The 26,680-nt window shown below is 34.7% G+C and overlaps 1 protein-coding gene across 1 annotated transcript in view; it reads left to right on the top strand.

Moving 5' to 3' along the window:
* Positions 1–26,680, top strand: part of CFAP47 (cilia and flagella associated protein 47) — a 503,092-nt gene that overhangs the window by 225,351 nt on the left and 251,061 nt on the right. Inside the window, exons 34-37 of the mRNA XM_072744557.1 lie at positions 6,513–6,610; positions 7,599–7,715; positions 15,652–15,786; positions 20,298–20,413. Coding sequence (XP_072600658.1) covers positions 6,513–6,610; positions 7,599–7,715; positions 15,652–15,786; positions 20,298–20,413 — 466 coding nt within the window. The remainder of the gene's footprint in view (positions 1–6,512; positions 6,611–7,598; positions 7,716–15,651; positions 15,787–20,297; positions 20,414–26,680) is intronic.

Genomic DNA, 26,680 nt, shown 5'->3' on the forward strand with positions numbered 1-26,680 from the left:
ATTTTATTTATTTGTTTGAGAGAGAGAGCTCATAAGCAGGGAAAAAGAGCAGTGGGAGAAGCAAACTTCCTGCTGAGCAGGGAGCCTCATGCAGGATTTGATCTAAGGACTCTAGGATCATGACCTTAACTGAAGGCAGATTCTTAACTAACTGAGCCACCCAAGTGCCCAATTTAAATAATTATTATGCTATTCATAAACATAATATGTGCACTTATTGCTTTAATGCATAAAATGATTCAGTTTTATGTTTAGTAGTTATATCTCTAATTCATAACACTAGGAGTATTTTAATATTTCTGAATATTTGAAGTAATGTAATGTATAAACAGGTAAAATACAACTTCCAAATTAAAATTTAAAATAAAAAAATGATTTTGCTAAACTTTTTATATTTCAGTAGGTTTTAAGTGGGACCTGAAATCCTGCATTCATAACAAACTTCTAGTTGATAAAGGTGCTGCTGATTCACATAGCACACTTTGGGTAGCAAAATCTTGGAGTATACAAAAGAGAGTAGCCTAGATCAAAGGAATTAACAAAAAAGCAGAGAAAATCCTTGATATACCTAAGGTTGTGGTAAACTGGTGGAGGCTTGTAAGCAGCCTTCTTGTGAATGATAGGCTATAGGTGTGGGATCAGATCAGAGAAGTGTGGTTTTTACTTCTCAACACTGTTTTGGAGGATTATTGCCATTCTCTTTGCACAGAGAGCCATGTTTGAACAGCAACAATTCATGCCAACTGCTGTTTAAGAAATAACATAGCAGCTCCAAAGTTGCAGTGGACTGAACACCAATAGGTGCCACTGGTTTTGCACTCAGGGAGATAGAGGACTGGAAAGACCTTTAGCTACCACCCTTAAAATTACAACAAAAACATATACAAAACAACAGCAAATACCATTTAAATAGCAAATCCCCAAATGCATTAAGCTCTCCTGGGAAGCTAAGGCTGTAGGACAACAAAGTACCCTGAAGTCCAAGAAGGATGAGGTGTTTACAGGAAGAAATTAGATGATAGTAATTATCTACTTGTGGTAGAGACAGCTGGAGACTGATAAGAAGAGTTGAGTTAGGTGGCTGGTGAATTGGTAGAGACCAAGTATACACTAGTGAGAGAGCGTGAAGTCCTAGGGGCCTCAGCAATAGAGAAAGTCTGCATGTCTTACAGAGTTTTACCCCACAAACCTCTCTGGTTGCTCACAGACATGACTGAGGAGTGAGTCTGGAGAATGTGTTCCTCATAGTGTAGACCTGGGGGGAGGGGCAAGCAACTTGCCCAACTTCTCTATTCCCTATAGAACAAAAAACGTTAATAAATAGGAAGAAGGACCACACATACAGTCATCTTCAGGGCCGTGATGAAAACTCATTGCAGCTATAAAAAGAAACTGAATAATAATAATTACAACAACAAATCACCTCTACCCTTGAGAAAGGGGCTGGAATTCAATGTGACAGTCAAGTAGAAAATCCCAAAGCATCTACAAAATCATCCTAGAATTAGTATAGAGTTTGTTATGGTTGTAGTTTGATATAAATCAGTATATAAAAATATTGTTTCCATATAGTGGCAGTAAACAATTGGAATTTGCAATAATAAAATATATATATGTATATATATATATAATTATACATGTTATTTACCATAGCAATATAGAATAAAATGCTTAAGTATGAACCCAACAAAATATGCACAGGATATATGTACTAAGCATTATGAAACAAGAAAGAAATCAAAGAGAACTAAATAAATAGAGAAATATACCATGCACAGGGGGATGGAAGACAAATAGTAAGATATTTTATTGTCAAATTGATCTATAGATTCAATATAACCCTAGTGAAAAATCCTACTTCCCTTTTTTTTGTAGATATCAATTAGTTGACTCTACAGTGCAAATGGAAATGTTGGGGGTGATGAAACTTTTCTGTAATGGATATATGATAAATACATGACAATATGTCTCTCAAAATCCTAGAAATTTACAACACAAAGAAAGAATGCTAGTACATGTGTTTTTTTTAATCAGCCAAAACATGGAAGTAATTCAGGATGAAATGTAGACTATAACAAGTGAATCTAACTGCACTGCAAATGTTTGACAACCTCACTGAGTATAATGGACAAGAAAGGTTCTGACTAAATTATCTTGTGAAAACAATCATGACTGAACACTGTAGAACTAAAGACTAAAGGAATGGTGCATGCACATGTTACTTTAGTTTCTTGTAGGGGTTTGGGGTTGCAATTTTGAAATTGCTTTATATGTATACTAGGGTTGAACAAATAAGTAAATATGTTGTTGGTAATGAGAGCCAGGCTTTTCAGTATTGAAGAACCAAGTTAGAAATAAGGAAAGGCGGAAGGTCATGATGAGTCCTGTGGTGCTGTATTGCAGTTGGTGGAGTTGGAAGTAACAGCGTAACAGTTATTGTTATATTGTAATCTATCTATTAGCTTTCAGTTAGGAGATTTTTCATTACTTGTTTTCTTGTTACAGATGTGACCTATCCTCAACAAGATGTTGAACATTTTTAGGGGAATTTCTGTCTCTTTAATAATACAAAATGATATTGGGATGTTTAGAGATCATTGTCTATATCAAATACTGTCCGGTTCACAATTAACTTGAAAGACTAGTAAATTGCCTTTTTCAGATTAAAGTTAGATTTGCTTACAGTTCTTAGAAAAATGTGAGACCCTTTGCTTTTATTAAAAGCCATAGGTGGCACATAAACGTTAAGAGAAGCACTTTTAGGTTATAAACATCCAGCCTGCCAGAAATGTGCATTTTGAACTCATTACTTTGATTGCATCACATTATATATCAGATATAGTTATTTATAAGTCTTTGTCAGCAAAAAAAATACTTTGAAATATATAGTTCTTTGCTATGCATTAGCTGAAAATTTCTAGTGATCTTTGTTTGCTAGACTGTTTCTGCAATATTGTGCTATAGAAATCCTACAGAATTGTTCAATGTTGTAGTATCTCAGATGAAAAAATACCAGGTACTATTTTTGTGAAGTATCAAGAACATCAGTGGTTCCAGAGAAATTAGTCTTCCAGTACCAGATGTAAAGCAATTTTTTTTTTCTTGTTTTAGAGAGAGAGAGCATGTGAGTGCATGCAAGAGGGAGGTGGAGGGTGGGGGGTAGGGGTAAGGGCAGAGGGAGATGGAGAGAAAATCTCTCAAGCAGGCTCCACACGCAGCATGGAGCCTGACACGGGTCTCAATCTCACAACCCTGAGCCCAAATCAAGAGTTGCATGCTTAATCAACTGAGTCAACCAGACACCCCAGATGTACAGTAATCTTGATTTGTGAAGTTAATATACATATCATGAAGATATCCTGTCGTAGTTTCTTATTCACAGAAAATGAGAAACAAAGAATTTGCAAGGACTTAGGAAGATAGCCAGTTTTTCCCCTTGTTTTCAGACAAGACATCATCTCAAACCTATAAGAATCTAGGTCCTTTTGGAAACTTTTTTGTTTGTTTTTTTGGTTTTGGCTTTGATTTCTTTTTAAGTTTTTATTTTAATTCCAGTTGCTTAACGTACAGTGTTATGCTAGTTTTAAGTGTACAACATAGAAATTCAATAACTCCGTGTATCACCCAGTGCTCATCACAAGTGTACTACTTTTTAATCCTCATCATATGTATCTCCCTAACCCCTGCCATGCCCCTGCCACCACCAGTTTGTTTTCTATGATCAAGGATCTGCCTATTGGTTTGTCTCTCTCTTTTTTACCTTTGCTCATTTTTTTTTGTTTCTCATATACCAGACAATAGTGAAATTATAAGGCACCTATCCCTCTTTAACCGACCTATTTCTCTCAGCATTATACTCTCCAGCTCCGTCCACATTGTTGCAAATGACAAGATTTCATTCTTTTTCATGGCTGAATAAAATTCCATTGTATGTATATACCACATCGTCTTCATCCATTCATCAACTGATGGACACTTGGGCTGCTTCCACATTTTGGATATTGCAAATAATGCTGCTATTTACATGGAAAGATGTCTATTCATGTCTTCTGCCCATCTTTTCATTGAATTATTTGTTTTGGGTATTGAGTTATATAAGTTCTTTATACGTTTTGAATACTAACCCTATATCAGATATGTCATTTGATAGTATCTTCTCCCATGCAGTAGGTTACCCTTTAGTTTTGTTGATTGTTTCCTTTGCTGTGTAGAAGATTTTTATTTTGATGTAGTCCCAATAGTTTATTTTTGCTTTTGTTTCTCTTGCCTCAGGAGACATATCTAGAAAGAAATTTCTATGGCCAATTTCAAAGAGGTTGCTGCCTGTGTTCTAGGATTTTTGTGGTTTTAGGTTTCACATATAGATCTTCAGTTCATTTTGAATTTATTTTCATGTATGGTGTAAGAAAGTGGTCCAGTTTCCTTTGCATGTTGCTGTCCAGTTTTCCAACACCATTTGTTGAAGAGACTGTCCTTTTCCCATTGGATATTCTTCCCATCCTTGTCAAAGATTAACTGGCCAAGTAGTTTTGGGTTCATTTCTGAGTTTTCTATTCTGTTCCATTGATCTATGTCTATTTTTGTGCCAGTACCATGCTGTGTGCCACTACTAGCTTTGTAATATAACTTGAAGTTCAGAATTGTGATGCCTCCAGCTTTGCTTTTCTTTTTCAAGCTTACTTTAGGTTTTTGAGGTCTTTTGTGGTTCTACACAGATTTTAGGATTGCTTGTTCTAGCTCTGTGAAAAATGCTATTTGTATTTTGATAAGTATTGCATTAAATGTGTAGATTGCTTTGGGTAGTATAGATGTTTTAACAATATTTGTTCTTTTAATCCATGAGCATGGAATGTCTTTCCACTTCTTTGCATCATCCTCAATTTCTTTCATCAGTGTTTTATAATTTTTAGAGCACAAACATTTTACCACTTTGGATATGTTTATTCCTGGGTATCTTATTACTTTTGGTGCAATTGTAAATGAGACTGATTCCTTAATTTTTCTTTCTGCTACTTCATTATTAGTTTATAGAAATGCAACTGCTTTCTGTAGATTGATTATGTATCCTGCAACTTTACTGAATTTATTTATCAGTTCTAGCAGATTTTTGGTAGAGTCTTTTGGGTTTTCTATATATAGTATCATGTCATCTGCAAATAGGGAAAGTTTTACTTTTTCTTTATTGATCTCGATGCTTTTTATTTCTTTTTGTTGTTTGATTGCTGTGGCTAGGACTTCCAGCACTATGTTAAATAGAAGCAGTGAGAGTGGATATCCTTATCTTATTCCTCAAGTTGATGGAAAAGGTTTTTTTTCCTCCATTGAGGACCATGTTAGCTGTTGTAGGTTTCTTACATATGGCCTTAATTATGTTGAAGTATGTTCCCTCTAACCTACTTTGTTGAGGATTTTTATCATGAATGGGTATTGTACTCTGTCAAATGCTATGTCTGCATCTATGGAAAGAATCATATGGTTCTTCTCCTTTCAGTTAATGGGATATATCACATTGATTGATTTAAGAATATTGAACCACCCTTGTAACCCAGGAATAAATCCCACTTGATTGTGGTGAATGATTTCTGTAATGTATTATTGGATTTCGTTTGCTAGTATTTTATTGAGGATTTTTGCATCTGTGTTCATCAGAGGTATTGGCCTGTAGTTCTCTTTTTTCACGGTGTCATTTTCTGGTTTTAATATTAGAGTAATGATGGCTTAATAGAATGAATTTGGAAGTTTTCCTTCCTTTTCTATTGCTTGGGATAATTTGAGAAGAATACATATTAACTCTTCTTTAAATATTTGGTAGAATTCACCTGTGAGGCCATCTGGTCCTGGACTTTAGTTTGTTGGGAGTATTCAAAAATTCTTTGCAGCAATTTCTTTGCTGATGATCAGTCTGTTCAAATTTTCTATTAATTCCTGAATCAGTTTTGGTGATTTATATGTTTCTAGGAATTTATCCATTTCTTCTAGGTTGTCCAATTTGTTGGCATATAGTTTTTCATATTCTCTTATTATTGTTTGGAGGTTTAAATTTTGTTTTTTTCCCCAAAATACTACACTTTTTCTTTTCCAAGCAAAGACAAATTTTTTTAAACTATTACTCAAATTCCATAAGACACCCTTTTTCCTTTTTTTTTTTTAAATTTTCCCCATTGTCCTTTATTCATCAATCCATTTTCCTTTTGAAGGAATAGAAAATTCCAGATCATTTATTTATTCTTTTGTATGTCACTTTGGGAGAAAACCTATTAAGGATCAGTGATTCCTTGAAAACCAGTGAAATAAAGATAGACATATGTTGTTTTCCTTTGTGTTTGAACTAGGCACTAAAGGTCTCCACAATGGGAATGATTTTGAAAGCATTTTTTTCTATAATGTTTGTCAATTTTAAATACCTTCTGTATCATATAGTGACAAGATCAGAATATATTCAGACAGATACTATAAAGGATCTTTTTAGAAAAGTAAAACTAATGTTACATTTACTCTCTTTTTTGGAACAGGAGTTATTCCATCTGAGAGATGGATAGTAAATTTTGACAGAGACCTTTTAGATGGCCTTGTTTTTGCGACACAGTTGGGAGCCTATTGTCCATTTTTGGTAAGTGTCGGTTTAATGAGGAATGGACTCCTATTATTTGAAAGAAGAACTTGGGACGTCTGGGTATCTCAGCGATTGAGCGTCTGCCTCTGGCTCAGGGCGTGATCCTGGGGTCCCTGGATCGGGTCCCACATCAGGCTTCCTGCCTGGAGCCTGCTTCTCCCTCTGCCTATGTCTCTGCCTCTCTCTCTCTCTCTCTCTCTCTCTCTCTCTCTGTGTGTGTGTGTGTGTGTGTGTGTGTTTCTCTCATGAATAAATAAATAAAATCTTTAAAAAAAAAAAAGAACTTGGATTTCTCCATGAATCTCTTCTGAGAAAGAAATCTAGAGGACAAAGTGAAAGAAGAAGAAATGGCCAGTTCTCAGGGACTGCTGACATTCAGGGATGTGGCCATAGAATTCTCTCAGGAGGAGTGGGGATGCCTGAACCACACTCAGCAGGAATTGTACAGGGATGTGATGTTAGAGAACTACGGACACCTCCTCTTCTTGGGTCTTGTTGTTTGGAAGCCAGATCTGGTCATCTTTTTGGAACAAGAGAAGGAGCTCTGGGATGTGAAGAGAAAGGAGACCATAGACTTCCACCCAAGAATGTGAACAGAAGTATATTTGGGGTGATCCCAGGAAGCTCAAGGAAGGTATTGAGAGAAGGTAGACAGAAGAGAAGGAAGCCAAGATAGACTCTGTTAGAGTCCGATTCATTTATGAATAAAGAAAATGTGTGTTGTAAAAAAAAAAAAAAGAACTTAGTAATTAAAACTCAAAGTATTTTTTATAAACTGATTCTTTTCAATATTTTAATTTAAGTTACACTGGAATCTGAATGGCCAGCATTCCCTTTTTGTTTATTCTGGTATTTTGATTAAAATAATTTACTACTGACAGATGTTAATATTTAAATGATTCTTTGCTGAACTAAAAAAGAACAGTTAAAAAGTGGTCATTTTTATTCTTTTATCACTAAAAGATTTGATTGTTGTCTTTTCCAGATTGAGTCTCATTTAGTAAAAATGTACACACAACCAAAAAGTTCTGAACAATATCTGCACAATTGCCTGATTATTGTGAATGTACTTCGTGAAATTGGCTTTGACATGGACATACAGGTGAGTGCCTATGTATCACATATTCCATACATGTAAATTTCTTTTCATATTTTTCCAGCTTTATTAGATATGATTGGCAAATAAAAATAATGTATATTTAGTTTGTACAATGTGATTTTGTGTGTATACAATATGATGATTTATACATATATGTGTGTGTGTGTGTATACACACAATGTGAAATGATTACCACAATCGAGTTAATTAACACATCCATCACCTCATATAGTTACCATTTTGTGTGTGTGAGTATGTGTATCTGTTTGTGATGAGAACACTTAAGATCCAACATTTCCTCATTTCCTCCATCCCCCTCCTGTGGCAACTATCTTTCTACTCTCAGATTACATGGGTTTGACTTTTTTAGATTTCACATACAATTGAAATCATAAAATATTTGTCTTAGTGTGCCTGGCTTATTTTGTTTAGCATAGTGTCTTTGGTTTCTTCCACATTATCACAAGCAACAAGATTTCATTCTTTTTTATGACTAAATATCCCATTGTGAGTATATACCAAATTTTCTTTACTCATTTATCCACTGACGGAGAGGTTATTCCATATCCTCGATATTGTGAATAATGTTGCAGTTGGACATGGAAGTGTAGATATCTCCGAGATGCTGATTTCATTTCCTTTGGATATGTACCCAGAAATAGGGTTACTGGACTGTATAGTAGTTCTGTTTTTAATATTTTAGAGGAATCCCATACTGTTCCCCACAATGGCTATAACAAGGCACATTTCCACCAACAGCATACAAAAATTCCCCTTACTCTACATCCTTGCCAACACTTTATCTCTCCTCTTTTTGATAGTAGTTATTCTAACAGGTGTGTGGTAATATTTAATTGTGGTTTTGATTTACATTTCCTTCATGCTTAATGATGCTGAACAACTTTTCATGTACCTATTGGTTATTTGTATGTCTTCTTTGGAAAAATGGAAAAATGTTAGTTGACTCCTTTTAACATTCCTTTGTTCATATATTTTAAATCTAAATTGAGCAGTGTTTTCGTAGGATGTAGCTAAAATGTGGAATTTGAAATATGACTTTATAGAAATCTACTGGATATTTCTAAATATATATAATTATGTATATCTAACTGTGCATGATAAGAAAATAGTTCTACTGATTTGTCCAGTTTTCTTAAACGCCGAGAATGAAGCTTGAGTGATTTAGTAGCACTACCCAAGCTCTAAAATTGAATTAAAGGAGCAGACTTCTTTGAATATAGATGTATTATCATTTTTTAATTTAGTAGCTAAAAAGACAACTTTTCATTTTGGTTTTAAAATAAATATTCATGTTGAGATCAGAATGGCAATATACATTATTATATTTGGATCTTCACATTATAATTCCACCTGGCCTTTCACATCAAGTCCTCAATAGCAATAATCATTATATGCCTACAATTTTGAGCCCTTTGTTAGAGTAATGAAATAGTATAACAAATCATTTCTTGGGGCGCCTGTGTGGTGCAGTTGCTTGAGCACCCCACTGGGTTTGGCTCATCCTGATCTCAATGTGGTGAGATTGAGCCCCATGTCAGGGTCTCTGCTCAGCATGGAGTCTGCTTACATTTCTTTCTCCCTCTTCCTCTGTCCAACCCCTCAAGGTCATTCTTTCTCTCTGTCTCTCAAGTAAATAATTTTTTAAAAATAAATAAATAATTTCTTACTTTGAAGAATATACAAAATCATTGAATTATCAAGATATGTGCATAGTCAATGATAAAAAACATTCTACTCATGTAATTGTCGGTGTATGCAAAAAAACAAAGTATAAAATTCAGATAAGGGAAGAGATCAATATGATCTAGATGGATCCACCAAAGATTTTGTAGAGAAGGCAGGACTTATTTGGGGTCTTGAAGGAAGATTGGATTTGGATTGGTAGTGGCAAGAGACGAAGTTGTTTACTTAGAGGATATGGAGTAAACAGCATGTCAAATGTAATACATGACATACATTAAGGAAATTCTGTGAAGAGAGTGCCTTAGTTGAATTTCGAGATTAGAAAAATCAATATAGATATATATTGGGATATTGGATATCAGCATAAAAAGTCAGAATTATGTGGTATAATGGGAATAAAGGTATTTGTTCTTACAACTATGATTGGAAAGGACTCATAGGAGAGGTCCTGGAAACAGGGATCATAGACCAAACAAAATATAATTTCAGTTGGTCAAAGAGGAAGATATTTTCTCTACTCATGTCATTTGGGAACTTAAAATAATAAGTTGATATAGGAAACATTTGAGGTTTGCTAGACCTTGTGAACAGTCACAAAAGAAGGACATGGGAGAAAGACCATTACAGCTAACTGAGTTTTCTGTTCCATGACACAAGAGACATTGATGATGCCAATGCCCACATATGGCTTGGTATAAAGCTGTTCCTCACACCTGCTGGAAAAATGACATTTCATAATGATTTGCTTTTTCCTTGTATGAAAGTCACTTGCATGTTAAAGTCACTTTGTTTCAGGTCTGACATTTACCTTCTTTTATATTGATGTAGGTGTAAAGAGAAACTGTATTTTAGGATTTTGGCTAGACATTTCTTTTATAAGAGAGTTTTAGAGATACACTTCAGTGAAAGACTTTGGTTTGAAAGAGTAAAAATACTGTAGTTCTCATGAATTCAACAAATTGAGTATCCTCCAGAAAAGACACAGGATAGACCCTGTAAGTGGTACAGATATGATTAAACCACAATCATGCCTTCAAAGATGTTATTAATAGTGACCAGTTCACAAAAAAGATCTGATGCAAAGAAGATAGTGAATGCCATAGTATACATAAAAGCAATGTGCTATAGGAATCAAAAGGGACAGAAATCATTCTGGTAAGGGAACCAAGAAGAGTTACAGGAGACATTTGGTGTTCAAGGTGGCCCTTGAGAATTTGATCAGACTCAAAAGAAACTTAAATATTTTTGTTTGGACAATATAAATCATTATACGTTGTGCTTTTTTTTTCTTAGATTTTATTTATTTATTCATGAGAGTTAGGGAAAGAGAGAGGGAAACAGAGGGAGAGGCAGGCTCCCCGCAGAGCAGGGAGCCCAATGTGGGACTTGATCCCAGGACCCTGGATCCTAGGACCCTGGGATCATGACCGGAACCAAAAGCAGACACTCAACTGACTGAGCCACCCAGGTGCCCTCTCCTTTACTTTTTTATTTACTCAGATATGTTGACTCAAAATTTTTATTTTATTGTATAATCAAACGATATTTTAAAATGTGAATATCTAATACATAAAAATGCAGAGAAAGATTTGATGAATGGAGAAACTGACAGTTAACTGATAATTATCAAGCTTTTAATAACCAGTTTCAATTCCTTAACTTTTTTTTATCAACCTAAATTTACCAACCACATTAAATCACAAAATTCAAAAATATTAAATTAAGCGATAGTGAATTAATGCCAATGCATAGCACTGGTTCACATTTAAAACCAAAGAAATAAAAAAAAAAAAAATTTAAAAAAAACAAAGAAATTCAAAATATTTATTAATGTTTAAGTTTCTCCTTTATTATATTCTTTGCAGCTGTGGAATCAGCTAGATAAGTTTCTGTACCTGTGTTATGTCCTGTTGTGGAATCTTGCCATTTGAAATATAACAGTTGTTTACATATCTTCTCTTTCATGATATACATTATATTTAAAGCAAAAATATAGTGGGAATTATTTGGACTCAGTATAGAATGTATTTTTATTCCCTCATGTAAAGAAATGGATATGAAAATAAATATAACATTTATAGAGATTGTACTACACCTAATTCACTGAGTAGTGATGGGAGCTAAAGTTGAATAGATAATTTGACTTTTCTCTTAAAATTTTCATTTACTTTTGGGGCTTCTGGGTGGATCAGTCTGTTTAGCATCTGACTCTTGATTTTGGCTCATGTCATCATTTCAGGGTTGTGGGAATCAAGCCACAAGCACTGGGCTTGGAGCCTGCTTGAGCTTCTCTTTCTCCCTGTCCCCTCCCCTTCTCTCTCTCTTCTTCTCTCCTTCTCTAAAAAAAAAAAAAAAACACTTGTTTTTAGCAAGTTTGATGCTTTTAGCATTAAATAACAATTCAGGAGTGAAAGCACTTTAAAAATAAACAAATTCTTGGACACCTGGGTGGCTCAGTGGTCAAGTGTCTGCCTTCGGCTCAGAGTGTGATCCTGGAGTGCCAAGATCGAGTCCCACATCAGGCCCTGCATGGAGCCTGCTTCTCCCTCTGCCTGTGTCTCTGCCTCTCTCTGTGCGTGTCTCATGAATAAATAAATAAAATCTTTAAAAAATAAATTCAATATTTTATGTTAGATTAAGTCAGGCATTAGGAGATTATAGGAATAGTCAGTCAGTTACTCAATAAAGTTATTAGAGATTCATTTTTGCTCAGCCCTTCTCAACCTCTGGTTTTGTTTTAGGTGTGTGCACTAATAACCACCAAATTTCTATTGAAATTCTCATGTAACAGTGCTATACAGTTACTCTTGGGGCTAGTTGAATAGCACCTCATCTTTCACTTCTCTTTTTCCATAAGGTAAACCTTTTCTAATGGTTAACTGCATATTTCCTGTTACGCGTCATTAGCCATAATTACATTCCATGCTTGTAGCCAAACCAGTGTTTGATAAAAGTAATGAAACAGCCACAAAAATTGGGATTCTTAGGGAAGAAGAAAGGAAAAAATTGCTTTGCAGAAGGTAATCAAGTGTTCTCTGTAGAATTAAAGTATGTCAGTGGGTACTGCTAGTTATATTTGGTGTCCAGTACAAAAGCTGGTAATATCTTGAAGTCATAGAAAATTAAATCCTCCACAAAGGTCAACATTATTTCACCTCTTCTTGTTACTGATGAAAAAACTGAGGCCTTGGGAAACTAATTGATTTAGTCAAGATCATGGCACTGTGTAGTAGCAGGGCTGGAATTTGGTTTACCAGATTTCTACTCCAGCATTTTTCTCTATTATGACCTATTTTGTTTAATTCTTTGGTGGGAAATGGACCAATACAGTTGAAGTTCTTCTAGGTTAGACCTGTATAGAGAAAGCAATGATTATATCTTTGAAAGATATTTCACAAGGAAATCTTCTTTTAAACAAACCTAACTTAAAATAATAATAATAATAATAATAGTAATAGTAATAATAATAATAATAAACCTATTTTAACATTTGGATTTTTGAGCCTAGGATCGACTAAAGTGTAATTGCTTTAGGTCATTTTCATCGAAACTTATAAGGAAAGTTAAGGATGCTCTTTTCTCTTTTTTTTTTCAGTCTAATATCTTAATAATCAAATATATTTTCCCATTAAGATAAACATATTTTTTTAATTTCTAAAGTATTGCATTTTCATCCCATTATATATTTTTCAAAGATGAGTTTTAGGTATAATTCTATATTGTTACCTATATTTTAGATAATATTGTTACCTATATGAGGTAATATTGTTAACTAGGTAATATTGTTACCTATATTTTATGCTGTAGTCACTAAAAAAGTGTTCAAAAGGCTTTTTATTGACCTCAGACTTGAGCCTACAGTGTTCTGCCACTAGTCTTACCCTTCCCCCAACAAACACATTTCTCATCACCTTAAGCCTCTTTTTTAAAAAATATTTATTTATTTATTTATTTGAGAGAGAAAGAGAGACCATGGGGTTGGGGCAGAGAGAGAATCTCCAGCAGACTCCCAATATGGAGTCCCATTTGGGGCTCTGTCTCACTACCCTGAGATCATGACCTGAGCTGAAATCAAGAGGCAAACACTTAACTGACAGGCACCCAGGTGCCCCACAGCCCTCTTTGATCCCACTCATAGATAGGCCCATCCTAAAGAGCCCAGCAGAGCCATAGTCTTCACTTTGTGAGAATTAAACTCTGTATTTAGTTTTTAGTTTTTTAGTTTGTTCTTATCTTTATTTTTCCTTCACGTGTTGACTAACATTGTATTTCATGAAGAAATGTGCTACCACAGAATACTGATGAGTAACTTTGGAGTCTTGGTGTATTTCTCAGTTTTCCTCAAATCATACTCACTAGCAGCTTTCTACCCTGCCGAGGAAGGCCAGCTCCTTTATTTTTTACTAAAAATCTCCTACCCAGGCACCTTTATTGGTTAGCCTTACTGCTTATTGACAAAACAAGAAACAACAGGGACACCTGGGTGGCTCAGTGATTGAGAGTCTGTCTGCCTTTGGCTCAGGTCGTGATCCCGGAGTCCTAGGATCAAGTCCTGCATCAGGCTCCCCACAGGGAGCCTGCTTCTCCCTCTGCCTATGTCTCTGCCTCTTTCTCGGTGTCTCTCATGAATAAATAAATAAAATCTTAAGAAAAAAAAACAAGAAACCACAAACTCTTCTATTCTTTCAAATAAGTAAAAGAATGTATTTAGGAATATGAACCAGCAGATGATCAGAGGAGCTGTTTTTTATTTGCTGGGAACTGCTGCTGTACTTCAGAGTTAAGTGTATTAGTTCCACATAATGGCTTAGGTCTCCTTGGCTCCCACACTATTTGCATTTCCAAGCCAGACCTGGATCATTTTCAGTTACTAACTTGAATATGAGCCATTAACTAGATCTTCATTTTATAGAAGTGTACTGACAATGACAGAGTTGTTTGTCTATCAGCGGTGTTTTATGTCTTCTAATCCATGCCTTAGACCATTCTCAATACTTCTTTGCTATGAGTAATTCTCCTCTAAGACCTTCACATTTTTCTAGGACATCATAGATACTATATGAGCTGATACAAAGAATCTTTCCTCCTACTCCTGACTCTACTTTTCTTTTTTAAGGTTTTAAGATTTTATTTATTTATTTGACTGAGGAGAGAGCACAAGCCGGGTGGGGAGAAGGGGCAGAGGGAGAGGGAAAAGCAAACTCCCCACTGAGCAGGAAGCCTGATGCGGGACTTGATCCCAGGACTCCATCCCTGGACCTTGGGATCATGACCTAAGTCAGCTTAACTGACTGAGCCACCCAGGTGCTCCTGACTCTACTTTTTATATTCAGTGTACATTCAGGCTATGTTGATTGTCCCTGCGATTATTCCTTTGCAATTCTGGCTTTTATCTCAAATCTTTTCCAGCATCCATCACTAATTTACCTTGGTTATCAGTATGATTACATTTTCTGACCTATTACAATTTGTTCTAGAAAAAGTACTCCCTAACCACCTCCACCCCCACCTGATCTGCCTGCATTGTTGCTCTTGTGTTATTCCTCATTCAGAAATCAAGTCCCTCACCTTGGCATCGATGACACCCTCCACAGTGTGGCCTTGGCGCTCCTTAGTCTTTTCACACAGTGCTTGGCCTTTCTTGCCTTACACATGATTCGAATTGTACTTCTTTAACAAATAAACACTATACTTCCCTATATCCTTGCACTGTAGTTCTGTGCCTTTCTGATGGAAAACATCCTTTTCTGCACCCCAGGCACAACCTATTTAAGATCCAAGCACTCTTCAAGGCCATCTCTTGTGCGGCCTTCTCCCTTGAGCTTTTGCTTGAAGTTCTTGCCTTCTTTTACCTCAGTAATTTGTCTACTTCTCTGTTCTATTTTATTGCTGTTTATGGTATTTTGCATCAGGAGCAGTGTCTTAGTCACATCGGTCAGTATTTCTAGTGCCTAATATTTTTATGATCTCTGACAAGCTTTTGTGAAGACTTTGAGGCCGTGAGGTCAGTGTTATACTGAGAACACATCTAATTCATCTTTTAACACCTGAGTCAAGCTTTTCTGATTCACAGTAATATTCTGTTTACTGTGTTTACAGTTCAGTGTCAATGTCAATTAGTAATATTTTAAAATATGTTAAAGTAATTCAATAATTGCTGTATTATGCCTTAGCCCTTTTTATATATTTCATCGACATATCCTCTCTGATGTATATTTCTTTTCTTTGAAACTAGGCCATGGACATCTGTGACCCTAATCCAATCCTGATGCTCATGCTTTGTGTCTATATGTATGAAAGGCTCCCGACATATCTCCCCAAGAAGGTGGTGCCCTTTCATTGTACTCTACATGACACTGTGCTGAGACAGGTATGGATATATTTGGGGCCAAAATATGTGGAGTTAAACACTTCACAGGGGTTTTAGTTAGTTCTTTTCCAACCCCAAATTAACGAAAGTATCAATATGATATAGTAAGCCTTAGCAAATATTGCTTTTTCTAAAGAAGGTTTAGCAGAGTGAAAGAGACAATTTTTGCATAATAGTAATCACCTGCAATGAAATGATGATTCCTAGATGATTCATTTGATGAATGGGGCTTGGGGAAGTAGAAAATGAAAAGTCAGGCACTTCAAAGGGCAAATTTTCTCAAAGTACTTGACACGCATTTCACGTGCAAGGGGACTGACCCCAGGAGCGTAAACTTGTGTTCTGAATGTACTCAGCTTTCCATAAGGGAGCAGTTTACACATCTAGTTGAATTTATTCAGATGAGGATATAGAAAGGGAAATAAAAATCAAAGTTTTCAGGAAAAACTTCAGGAAAAAACCAGGACCATCTAATTCCCACTAAAGGATATTATATGTGCAGGAGCTGCTAAATGTATAACAGTGAATTTTTTAATATGCAGAAAAAAAATCAAAAATGAAAATAAAATTTGAAGTCCCATGACAATAACAAATCTGTATAAATATGTCTATATTTATGAAGTGTTCTCTTTGATTGGGAAATATCTTGTCACGCATCTGGATGGCTATGTCGGTTAAGCATCTGCCTTAGACTCAGGTCATGATCCTGGGGTTCTGAGATTGAGCCCCACTTCTGGCTCCCTGCTCAATAGGAATCCTACTTCTCCCTCTCCCTCTGCCTGCTATTCACCCTGCTTGTGCTTGTTCTCTCTCTCTCTCTCTCTCTCTCTCTCAAATAAATAAATAAAATATTTTTTTAAAAAAAGGAGAAATATCTTGTCAAGGACCATTGACCTCAATTTGTTTTTCAAGCTGTTTGTTTCATATTTACACTTGTGAAATATCTTCTAGCACACAATTTTTATTTTTAAAATTCTTTCCAATTTTTTTAAAAGATTTTATTTATTTGAGAGAGAAAGAGCATGCATATGAAGAAGGAAGATGGAAAGAGAAAAGGGTGAGGGGCAGAGGGGGAAGGAGAGGGACAAGCAGACTCTGCACTAAGCATAGAGGCTGGCTCAGGTCTAAACTCCAGGACCCTGAGATCATGACCTGAGCTGTAACCAAGAGTATGATGCCTAACCAACTGAGCCACCCAGGCACTCCTAGCATACAGCTTCAAATTGCTTATGTTTATATCAGATTGTTCCTTCTACAAATTTTCATAAAATCTTCAACTAGATTTATAGGTCTCTCCTTCTTTCTTTGAGGACACTAGTGGCTGATAGAATCTTATTTCATACAAAAGTTACTTTACCTCTTTGGTCAGATCATATCTATTCCTTTTCTTTGGCTATTCTATGTATTCCTCCTCATATTTAGTTGCGAGGATGTGATTTTATACTTTTGATGCAGAACTTGTCCATATTTGGTCTTCAAAAATAGGTTTTGGTGATCTTTGATTTGTAATTGTGCCTCTAAATAAATATGTAGCCTCTGTGACAAGATGATTGATGGTTGGTAAGGATTCAGTTAAAAATCAGGGAAAATCAGGTACTTGTCTCAACATGTAAAGGGTTCAGTTTAGGGTGAGGAAAGCCTCTCCTTATTATTTCTTAGTATACGTTGAGATATGATTCCTTTTAAGGATTTTTTTTTCTTTTTTTTGTCAGAAAAAAAGACATAAGACACTTTGGAAGTTTTTTCAACAGTATTTACTCTGATAATTCCCTAACTGCAATGATTCTCAAAGCCTGGAGCTGTAATTATGTTGGAGAGATCTTTTGACTTCAAAATAAAATTTCTAAAGAGTTAGAAATGTTTTGATTAAGCCTGCAGAAACTAAGAGGAGTCTGGATTAGATTAAGCAGTGATTTATTATAGTAAGGTTTAATTCCAGTTCTTTAATTCTGTCCATGTGTTTGTATTTCTTTATGCCATTTAATTGCCATTATTTTTTAAAAGTACTTAACAGAAACTCATGTTTCAATATAAATTTTAATTGTGATGTTAAAAATCAAATTAGAGCAATTAAAATGGAAACAGTTCTTTCCACATTTAGCTCTTTACTAGAAATAATGTTCATATCTTAAGATTATAGATGATAGGCACCTGGTTGGCTCAGTAGGTAGAGCATCCAACTCTTGATCTCCAGGTCTTGAGTTCAAGCTCCACATTGGGCATGGAGCCTACTTTAAAAAAAAAAAAGAAAAAAAAAGATTATAGATGAAATTATACAGATACAGCTTTTATTTTCCACAAATGTAGAGTATGTCTTTTGAAGGCAACAAAAATTAAATATGAATGCAAAAAACTGTCAGTTACTATAAGCTTTAATTTTAAATTTAATTTAAGAAAATCACTGATTTGGAAATTGCTGAGAACGTTTGGCATAATTTGCCCCTATGCATCAACACCATAAATGGCAGTGCTTAAGTTGTTGAGTATTTTATTTTATTTTATTTTTAAATACATTTATTTTTTATTGGTGTTCAATTTGTCAACATACAGAATAACACCCAGTGCTCATCCCATCAAGTGCCCACCTCAGTGCCCGCCACCCAGTCACCCCCACCCCCCGCCAGTTGTTGAGTATTTTAATCAACATTTTCATCACTCTAGAAAAAAGAAGAATCTCAAGACATGGCTACTAGAATTGAAAAAGTATTTGTGTAACTATATGTCACTAATAGAAACATAGAATCCTAGAACCAGTAAAAAAAATAGTGATCAGTGAAAAAAAATTTAGATTGTGTGGTTTTCTGAGGTATTTTTAAAATGCAATTGAACTTTTCTTCTTACTTTTTTGAAGCAGAATTTACACAGAATCACAGTTGTTAAAGATAACTATTAAATAGTGAAAGTTAAGCTATTCTTACAAAAGATGCACAAGGGGAATTGAGGCTCCAAAGCTTTCTTTCCTTTCCTTGAACAGATTTCCTTTGTCCCCATTTGCCACTTACTACCCCAATGTGAAATCCTGGGTGGAATAATCTGACCACAGGTGAGCCCAATGCCTTTGTGTCATATATAGGATATGACATAATGAGAATGAGTGGCTTTTTTCAGATTTCAGAGTTGGTTATGGAAGTTCCAGGACTATAAAACAAAAACATTTCACAGAGAATCCTCATGATTTTCTACATTTCCTTTCAGAAAACAGAAACTAGTTCTCTGGAACTTAAAATCATTTACTAGTACTTCAAATTCATACATAAATACATACATACATACATAAAAAATAACACACTGGGTTTGTCTTGCCCCCAGTATAAATGATATGCACAAGTAGGTAAACAACATGAGAGCCCCAATTCCTTGGTATAACCAAAGATAGAAGAAACTCTTTGGCAACAACGTACTTGTCCTGGTAGTTACCAAAAATTCTCATTGAAATATAAAACTAGTTAATTTAATCTTTTATTTTTTTTAAGATTTTTTTTTTTTTTTTAATTTTAGAGAGAGGTAGAGAAAGAGCAGGAGGAGGGACAGATAGAGAGGGAGAGGCAGAGAATCTCAAGCACTCTCTGCACTGAGTATGGAGCCTGATGCAGGGCACAGTCGCACCACCCTGAGATCACAACCTGAGCAGAAACCAAGAGCCAGACACTTAACTAACAGAGCCACCCAGGCTCCCCTAGTTAATCTTTAACAAATCTACCAAATTCTGTATAAGTCACCATTATTGCTGTAAGTCACTATAATCATGCATGGTGCTAATTGTTGACTCTTCCGATCTCTGTGACTATACTTCTTGAGCTATGTAAGTTGCACTCACCTGTTGTCACTCTAATTTGGCCAATCATGCATTTTTCCCCATGTCATCTTCCTCCTCTGAGTCAGTACTTTCCATGATAACCTGGAATCTTTCCACTGTGTCTGTTTTTTTAAAATCTCCATTATATTCTACATAAACACTTGGATATTCACAGTTTTCATGAGATATCCTCTCTAACTTGTCCTCAAGTACCCTCCCTATCTTGGCATCAGAAAGAAAGGAACACCCAACCCAATGTTATACTATTGCTTCAAGTCAAGGCCACCATCATTTTCAGCCTGGGCCTCTCTTTTTAAATGTACATTCCTTATAATACTTTCTACACTGAGCAGCCTGAGTAGTATTTTTGTAAATTGGATTATCTAAGTTCTCTGTTTAAAATTCTCCAAAGATTTCCCTTCGCAGTAAGAACAAAATCCAAGTTGCTAACTTTGGATTTCAAACCTTTGATGATCAGGTGTTTCTACATCTGTCATTTCCTTACTTGAAAGCTTGAAAGCTCTTTCTCCTTGCCTATGCTGGTAAACTATCTATATATGTGTTATCTTTAAATACGAAGTCTGCTTTCCTCCAGTTAGTGCACATTAGGAATATTTTCATGATTAAAGTGTATAACTTGCTTTGATGAAAATAAGTGCTAAATTATATATTTTTAAAATTCATGATCTTATGTATACTCTCTTCTTCAATATAGATTCTACTGAAAAATTCAAGCTTGAAACAGTTAGTGTATAATGCTACAATTATTGGAAAAGATGCCTCTGACTTCTCCCTTTCCCAGGCAAGGAACACTGTGACAATATCTCCAAAGTAAGTGGTTTTTTTTTTTTCTTTTTAAATTTTGCTTCACTAAAAATAACCCTAGAGATTTAATGTGTATTATAATTATAAAAGAGTGGCCTGGATTTGTTTTTAACTAGTATATGTATAATGAAAAGATTATCACTCAGGCATAGATAAATTATGTATATGTTGCTGAGATTCCTCACCAATTTTGTTAAAACAATTTTAACAACATAAAACAGTTGCTTGTTATGTATGCTTTTAATTTTAGTTTATTTTACATGCATATGGGCCATAGAGATTAGATTATAAGTTGTTTGTTTATGTACTGTGCTTCAGTTTCTTGTAGGAAATTCAAACCAGTGTGTGCTAAATTTATATGTATATATATCTGTTATATAGTTATATTACTTACTTATATATATTTTATAGATATTATATATAACATTATTATATATCATCCTGTTTATATGTTATATATAGTTGTTGCTGAGCAATGTGCTCATTGTAGAAAATTTAGAAACTATGAAAGTACAAAGAACAAAGAAAGTGAAAGACTGATAATCTTACCTCAAAGCCACCTTCACTGTTGCCATTTTTCTCCATCCCTTCACTGTCATTGTGTTTGTATGTGTGACTAGATGCATATATATATATATATATGTTATATATATAATATATATATGCACTAGGTATATGTGTGTGTGTATATGTATAGGTGTAGGTGTATACCTAGTGTGTGTGTGTGTGTGTGTATGTATAGGTATAGGTGTATACCTAGTGTGTGTGTGTATATATATATATATATATACATACACACTCACAAATTGTAGTGATTTTCTTTAAAGTCTCATTTCTATCTGATTCTTTTCTCATGATGCTTTTGTTTAATGTTTCTTCTACTATCCTACTTTCAAAAATAAAGCACAAATGAAACCCCCAAAGAATAGTCTTGAGAAATTAAATATAAGCATAATGTATGACTCTTCCCAGATCAACAAATCCTATTAGATATGTCAACGGTTTTAATGATGGCAAATATTCTTATTACAAAATACAAGGATGATAAGAGAATAGCCATGCTAGTATCACAATGGTTCACAGACTAATAACCAGTAATTGATTTCAGCCAGCTAGAATTTTAGTCATTGCCTTTGCATTCAATTATTTTTTTTGCAGTGCAGAGTGACAGGTTATAACTACTAAAGTTACTTCACCTGGTTATCTTTTTGGTTTTTAATTATACATTAACCTGAGTTGCTTTTCACATTGTAATTATTATTACTTCTAGTATATGAAATACAGAAATAATTGGAAATAAGGGCCATTTTAATTACATTTAAAATACCAAGAAACCCAGTTCTAACAGTGCCCTTGGCTTGTGTCATTAGCCTGTGTTTGTTTTCTTCAGTTACTGCTCCATGCTAAGGAGTATATAATTTATAAATTCTGAATATTCATGGTTGGTATATATCCAGATTGAACTGAGTGTGAGGGAAACAATTCTCCACTCACCTGTTTCTATATTATAAATTGAATGATTAGAATAAAACTCCTTGTAAAAATAACCCACTCATTTTTTTAAGTTATTACGTGTCTGTTATAAAACACAACTTTAGTAATACTAGTTCATTTAAACATTGTCACAGTACCGTTTTTCTTCCCACAGGACTTGGATAATTGAGATCTGTTCTCTGCCTTTCAAATAGGTTGATACAAGTGAAAAGGTTTCAGGTTTCTCTCCACTTTTTTTTAACTCATAAACCCAATAGTGTCTTTCAGATTTCACAGCTTTCATTAGGTGGAAATTCTTCCTAACAACCACATAAAACCTCTGATATTTTAGCCTAAAAATCACATTTCAGTTAACAAAATTAACATTTATAGTCTTTACTATAAATGTAAAATCTGTGCCTTGTTGAAAATTTGTTACAGAAATGTACAAAGAAGAAACAAAATCACCTAGAACTCCATCAGATAAACAATTCATCAGTTCATTTCCTTCTAGCCTTTTTATATGCACAAGTATATGTTTATTATAGCATATGTATAGTATTATATTTACAAAATAAATGCATTATATATGTAAATATTAAAACACTTATTATTATATAGTGTAATATTATGTTATACATTATATAGTGTAATTATAGTGTAATATTATATTATACATTATATATGTAAATATTAAAACACTTAATGCTTATTAAACACTTGCTATGTACAAAATCTATATAACATGCACTTTGTATACCTTTTCATATTTAAACATCCTAACAGCCATATTAGTGTCCTTATTTTCCGAAAGAAGACATTGAGCAGAGACATTAAATCATTTGCCCAATTTTCCCTGCTATTAAATGATCAAGTGGAGATTTAAAACCAGGCAATCTAAATCCAGAGATGGCACTCTTATTTTAGATATCTGTATATATTATGTGTGTATGCATGTGTGTTTGTGTATCACATGCATGCAAAGCCCTTGACATTCAATAAAACGTGTCTTTGACTATTTGTAAGTAATCCTGAAGATTCATGACGTATCATTTTTTGTTTCTCCAGGAGCTGGTTTGTGAGAATATTTCACTTGGGTGAACCCAACAGGCTACTTCCTATTAAATTATTAACTTATTAGCAATTATTAATTATTAACTTATTAACAGTAGTGTGCCTTGTTTTCTCTTTATTCACCATTGCACCACTTATTGTCTATATAAATATAGATATATTTGTAAATATTAGCTTCTTGAGATTTTAATACATGCCAAGTGAACATTAACTGACCATATATTCATGTATACCTACTCACACATGTAATCATGAGTACATATATTCATGTTTTGACTATATTACACACATGCCTATATTCTTGTTATCAACTTATATATTTTAATCAAAATTTAACTTATACATGCTTAACAAGTAAAAAATGCAGAGTAATTTATTTTTTTTTAAGATTTTATTTATTTATTTGAGAGAGAGTGTGTGTGTGAGATAGCATGAGCTGAGGGAGAGGCAGGTGGAAAGAGAGAGGTAGATTCCTGCTGAGCAGGAAGCCCGACGTGGGACTCCATCCCAGGACCCTGGGATCATGACCTGAGCCAAATGTAGATGCTTAACTGTCTGAGCCACCTGGGTGCCCCTGCAGAGGAGTTTAGAATGAAAAGCAAGTCCCTCTCCCCTCAAATCTGTCTCTAGAAATCCACTTCTTGTGCCACCTACTTTTCACTCCTTCATTTAGGTCTCATTTTAGCTCTTCCAGTAGTTACCTCCATAAATTGAAATAATCTATATTATATTTGCCAGTATTTTTGTTATGTCAACTTCAGAAATAATCTGTTGATGTATAGCTATAATATTTAATGACCTAGTTTATTTACTTCTCCAGATTTATTGCCATCCCTCCAAACATCACTAGTCTGTCCTCTATTTATTACTTTTCCAAGAGTGAAAATCTATTTTAATATGTTTCTTATACCATCAGTATAAAAAGTATCTTTTGACTCCTCCTTCTTTGAGAAAATCAATAAATTCTAAAGAAGTTCATACAATCCTTGAAGTCTCTTTCTTTCAAGTATACCATTTCTAGAGCACTTTGCCTTTTCCTCTGATTTGGACTGATTGCTTTCCAGACCTACTGAAGAGATGTCAATATTGAACATTTTTTATTTCTCTTTGGATAGAAACTAATATCTTTCTTAATCTACTTATATATTTACTTTTTAAAAAATCCTTATGAAGCCTAATAAAATATATGACAGGCGCACCTGGGTGGCGCATCGGTTGAGTATATGCCTCTGGCTCAAGATGTGATCCTGGGGTCCTGGGATCGGGTCCTACATCAGGCTGCGTACAGGGAGCCTGCTTCTCCCTCTGCCTGTGTCTCTGCCTCTCTCTCTGTGTCTCTCATGAATAAATAAATAAAATCTTTAAAATATATATATGAGAGACAAATTTTCCAAGATTTTGCATTTTTAAGCATGTCTTTTTACTACCCTTACCTTTGATTTATATTTTGCTTGGTTTATTTTCCTAAGTTGGAAAGATTTTTCCTCATTACTCTTAAAATAATTGTTCTGTTGCCTTATAGTATTCATTATTTGTGATGAGAAAGTCTACTATAATTCTGTTTTCCAACACCTCTAGAAGGTTTTAGGATTTTCCATTGTGTTCTGAGACTGCTCTAGAATGCCTCAAGGAGGGTCTTTTTTTATTCATTGTCTGGGTACATAATGAGTCCTTTAAATATGAAGTTTTTCATAAGCCCTGGCAAATTCTCTTAAATAATTTCATAATTCTCTCCCCTCCACTTTCTCATTTCTCATTTTCTAACCTTTAGTTGTTGGATATTGAACCTGTTCATTGTATTCTTTATGTATCCTGTCTTATCACTAGTCTTTTTCATGTCACTGCTTTTTCCCCTTTTTTTCAACAAGCTTTCTTTTCTAAGTGTTTCTTTAGAGGAGAGAAGCAAAGAAAGGGAGAGAAAATGAGAATCCCCTCTACATGTATATTTGCAAGAGTATTTTCATTTTTATTGAGTATCTCTTGCATGGCATCCTGTTCTTAAATTGGGGTTATCTTCATCAATGTCTCTGACTCTGATGTACTCATCTCTTATGTAAATATTTTTATTTTCTTTTAGGTCATTTGTTAATGTTTATTTTGTTTTCAGTGTATTATGTTTAAGTATTTATTCTAATGCCTTGTGGTAGTTGCTTATCCATTCATATTTAATAACACAGCAATAGAAAAGTATAGTTGTTCTGTGTATACACACAAATCTTTATCTTAGGATGAAAAACATTAATGCCCAATTGCCCAACATACTGTACTGGCCTTGAGGACAGTGAAGTTGTCTGAACCCCATCTTGAGCTCCATGTAAGTGGGCATTTCTGGAAATGGCCTCTCCAGGAGTCTGTGGGGCAGCTTTGTTTCCTTTATTAACCTCTGTTCAGATGCTCATCAATAGCCTCTTCTAGGGGATCCCTGGGTGGCGCAGCGGTTTGGCGCCTGCCTTTGGCCCAGGGCGCGATCCTGGAGACCCGGGATCGAATCCCACATCAGGCTCCCGGTGCATGGAGCCTGCTTCTCCCTCTGCCTGTGTCTCTGCCTCTCTCTCTCTCTCTCTATGTGACTATTATAAATAAATAAAAATTTTAAAAAAAATAGCCTCTTCTAATTAGCAGCTTTAAAAAAATCTCTTTCTTATAATTTTATTTTTTTTTCTTTCTTATAATTTTAATGAGATTTCTCTTAGGCGATAAATCTGAGCTTCAGAAGCCATTGTGGTCTAGAACTCTACTGTCATGTCATTTAACAATTAAATGCTGGGCTTTGATACTGCTATGCACAGGCTCTATGATCCAGCCTCATTTTTCTTATTTAGAAAACGAGGATCAGGCGCCTAGGTGGTGCATTTGGTTAAAGGACCGACTCTTGGTTTCGGCTCAGATCTGATCTCAGTCATGAAATCAAGCTCCATGTCAGGCTTTCTGCTCAGTGTGGTGTCTGCTTCTCCCTCTCCCTTTGCTCTTCTTCTCTCTGTCTCTCTCTCTCTCTCTCTCATAAATAAAAAATGAAAAAAAAAACCAAAGAAAAAGAAAACAAGGATCAGTATATTTACCCACAGTTTTGTCAGGAATAAATGTAATTAAATAGGCAAAGCACCTAGTACTGTAGCTGGAACATATTAGGAAGCAATAAGTATTTGCCCCCACTCCCAATTTGAAGTGCTGGTGATTCATAGATGAAAATATATTAACACTACTCACAGTGTTTGCAATCTAGCACAATAAGCAAATTCACAATTAGGATATAATTTGATAATTGCTTTATTTATATTGTGTGTATAGAACTAGAGGAAAATAGAAAGAAGCACCTAAGTATTCTTGGAATAACCATGGAAGTGTTTCTAGAAAAGATTCTCAATATATATAAAACTTAATTCTCAATATATATAAAAAATAATTTTTTTAAAGATTTTATTTATTTACTCATGAGAGACAGAGAGAGGGAGAGAGGCAGAGACACAGGCAGAGGGAGAAGTAGGCTCCATTCAGGGAGCCCATGTGGGACTCGATCCCGTGTCTCCAGGATCACGCCCTGGGCTGAAAGCAGCACTAAACTGCTGAGCCACCCAGGCTGCCCATAGAAAATAATTATTTCCTTTTCTAGATGCATTTTATTTTGTAGGCTTGAGTACTATTATTAGGTGGTTCTTTAAGCATCTTTATTAGCTAGGCTAAGTAATTTCCTAGTCTTTTGTTTTTTACAAATAAGGTTCAGAAAAT

This window comes from Vulpes vulpes, chromosome X (genome assembly GCF_048418805.1).
Source record: "Vulpes vulpes isolate BD-2025 chromosome X, VulVul3, whole genome shotgun sequence".
Lineage (NCBI taxonomy): Eukaryota > Metazoa > Chordata > Mammalia > Carnivora > Canidae > Vulpes > Vulpes vulpes.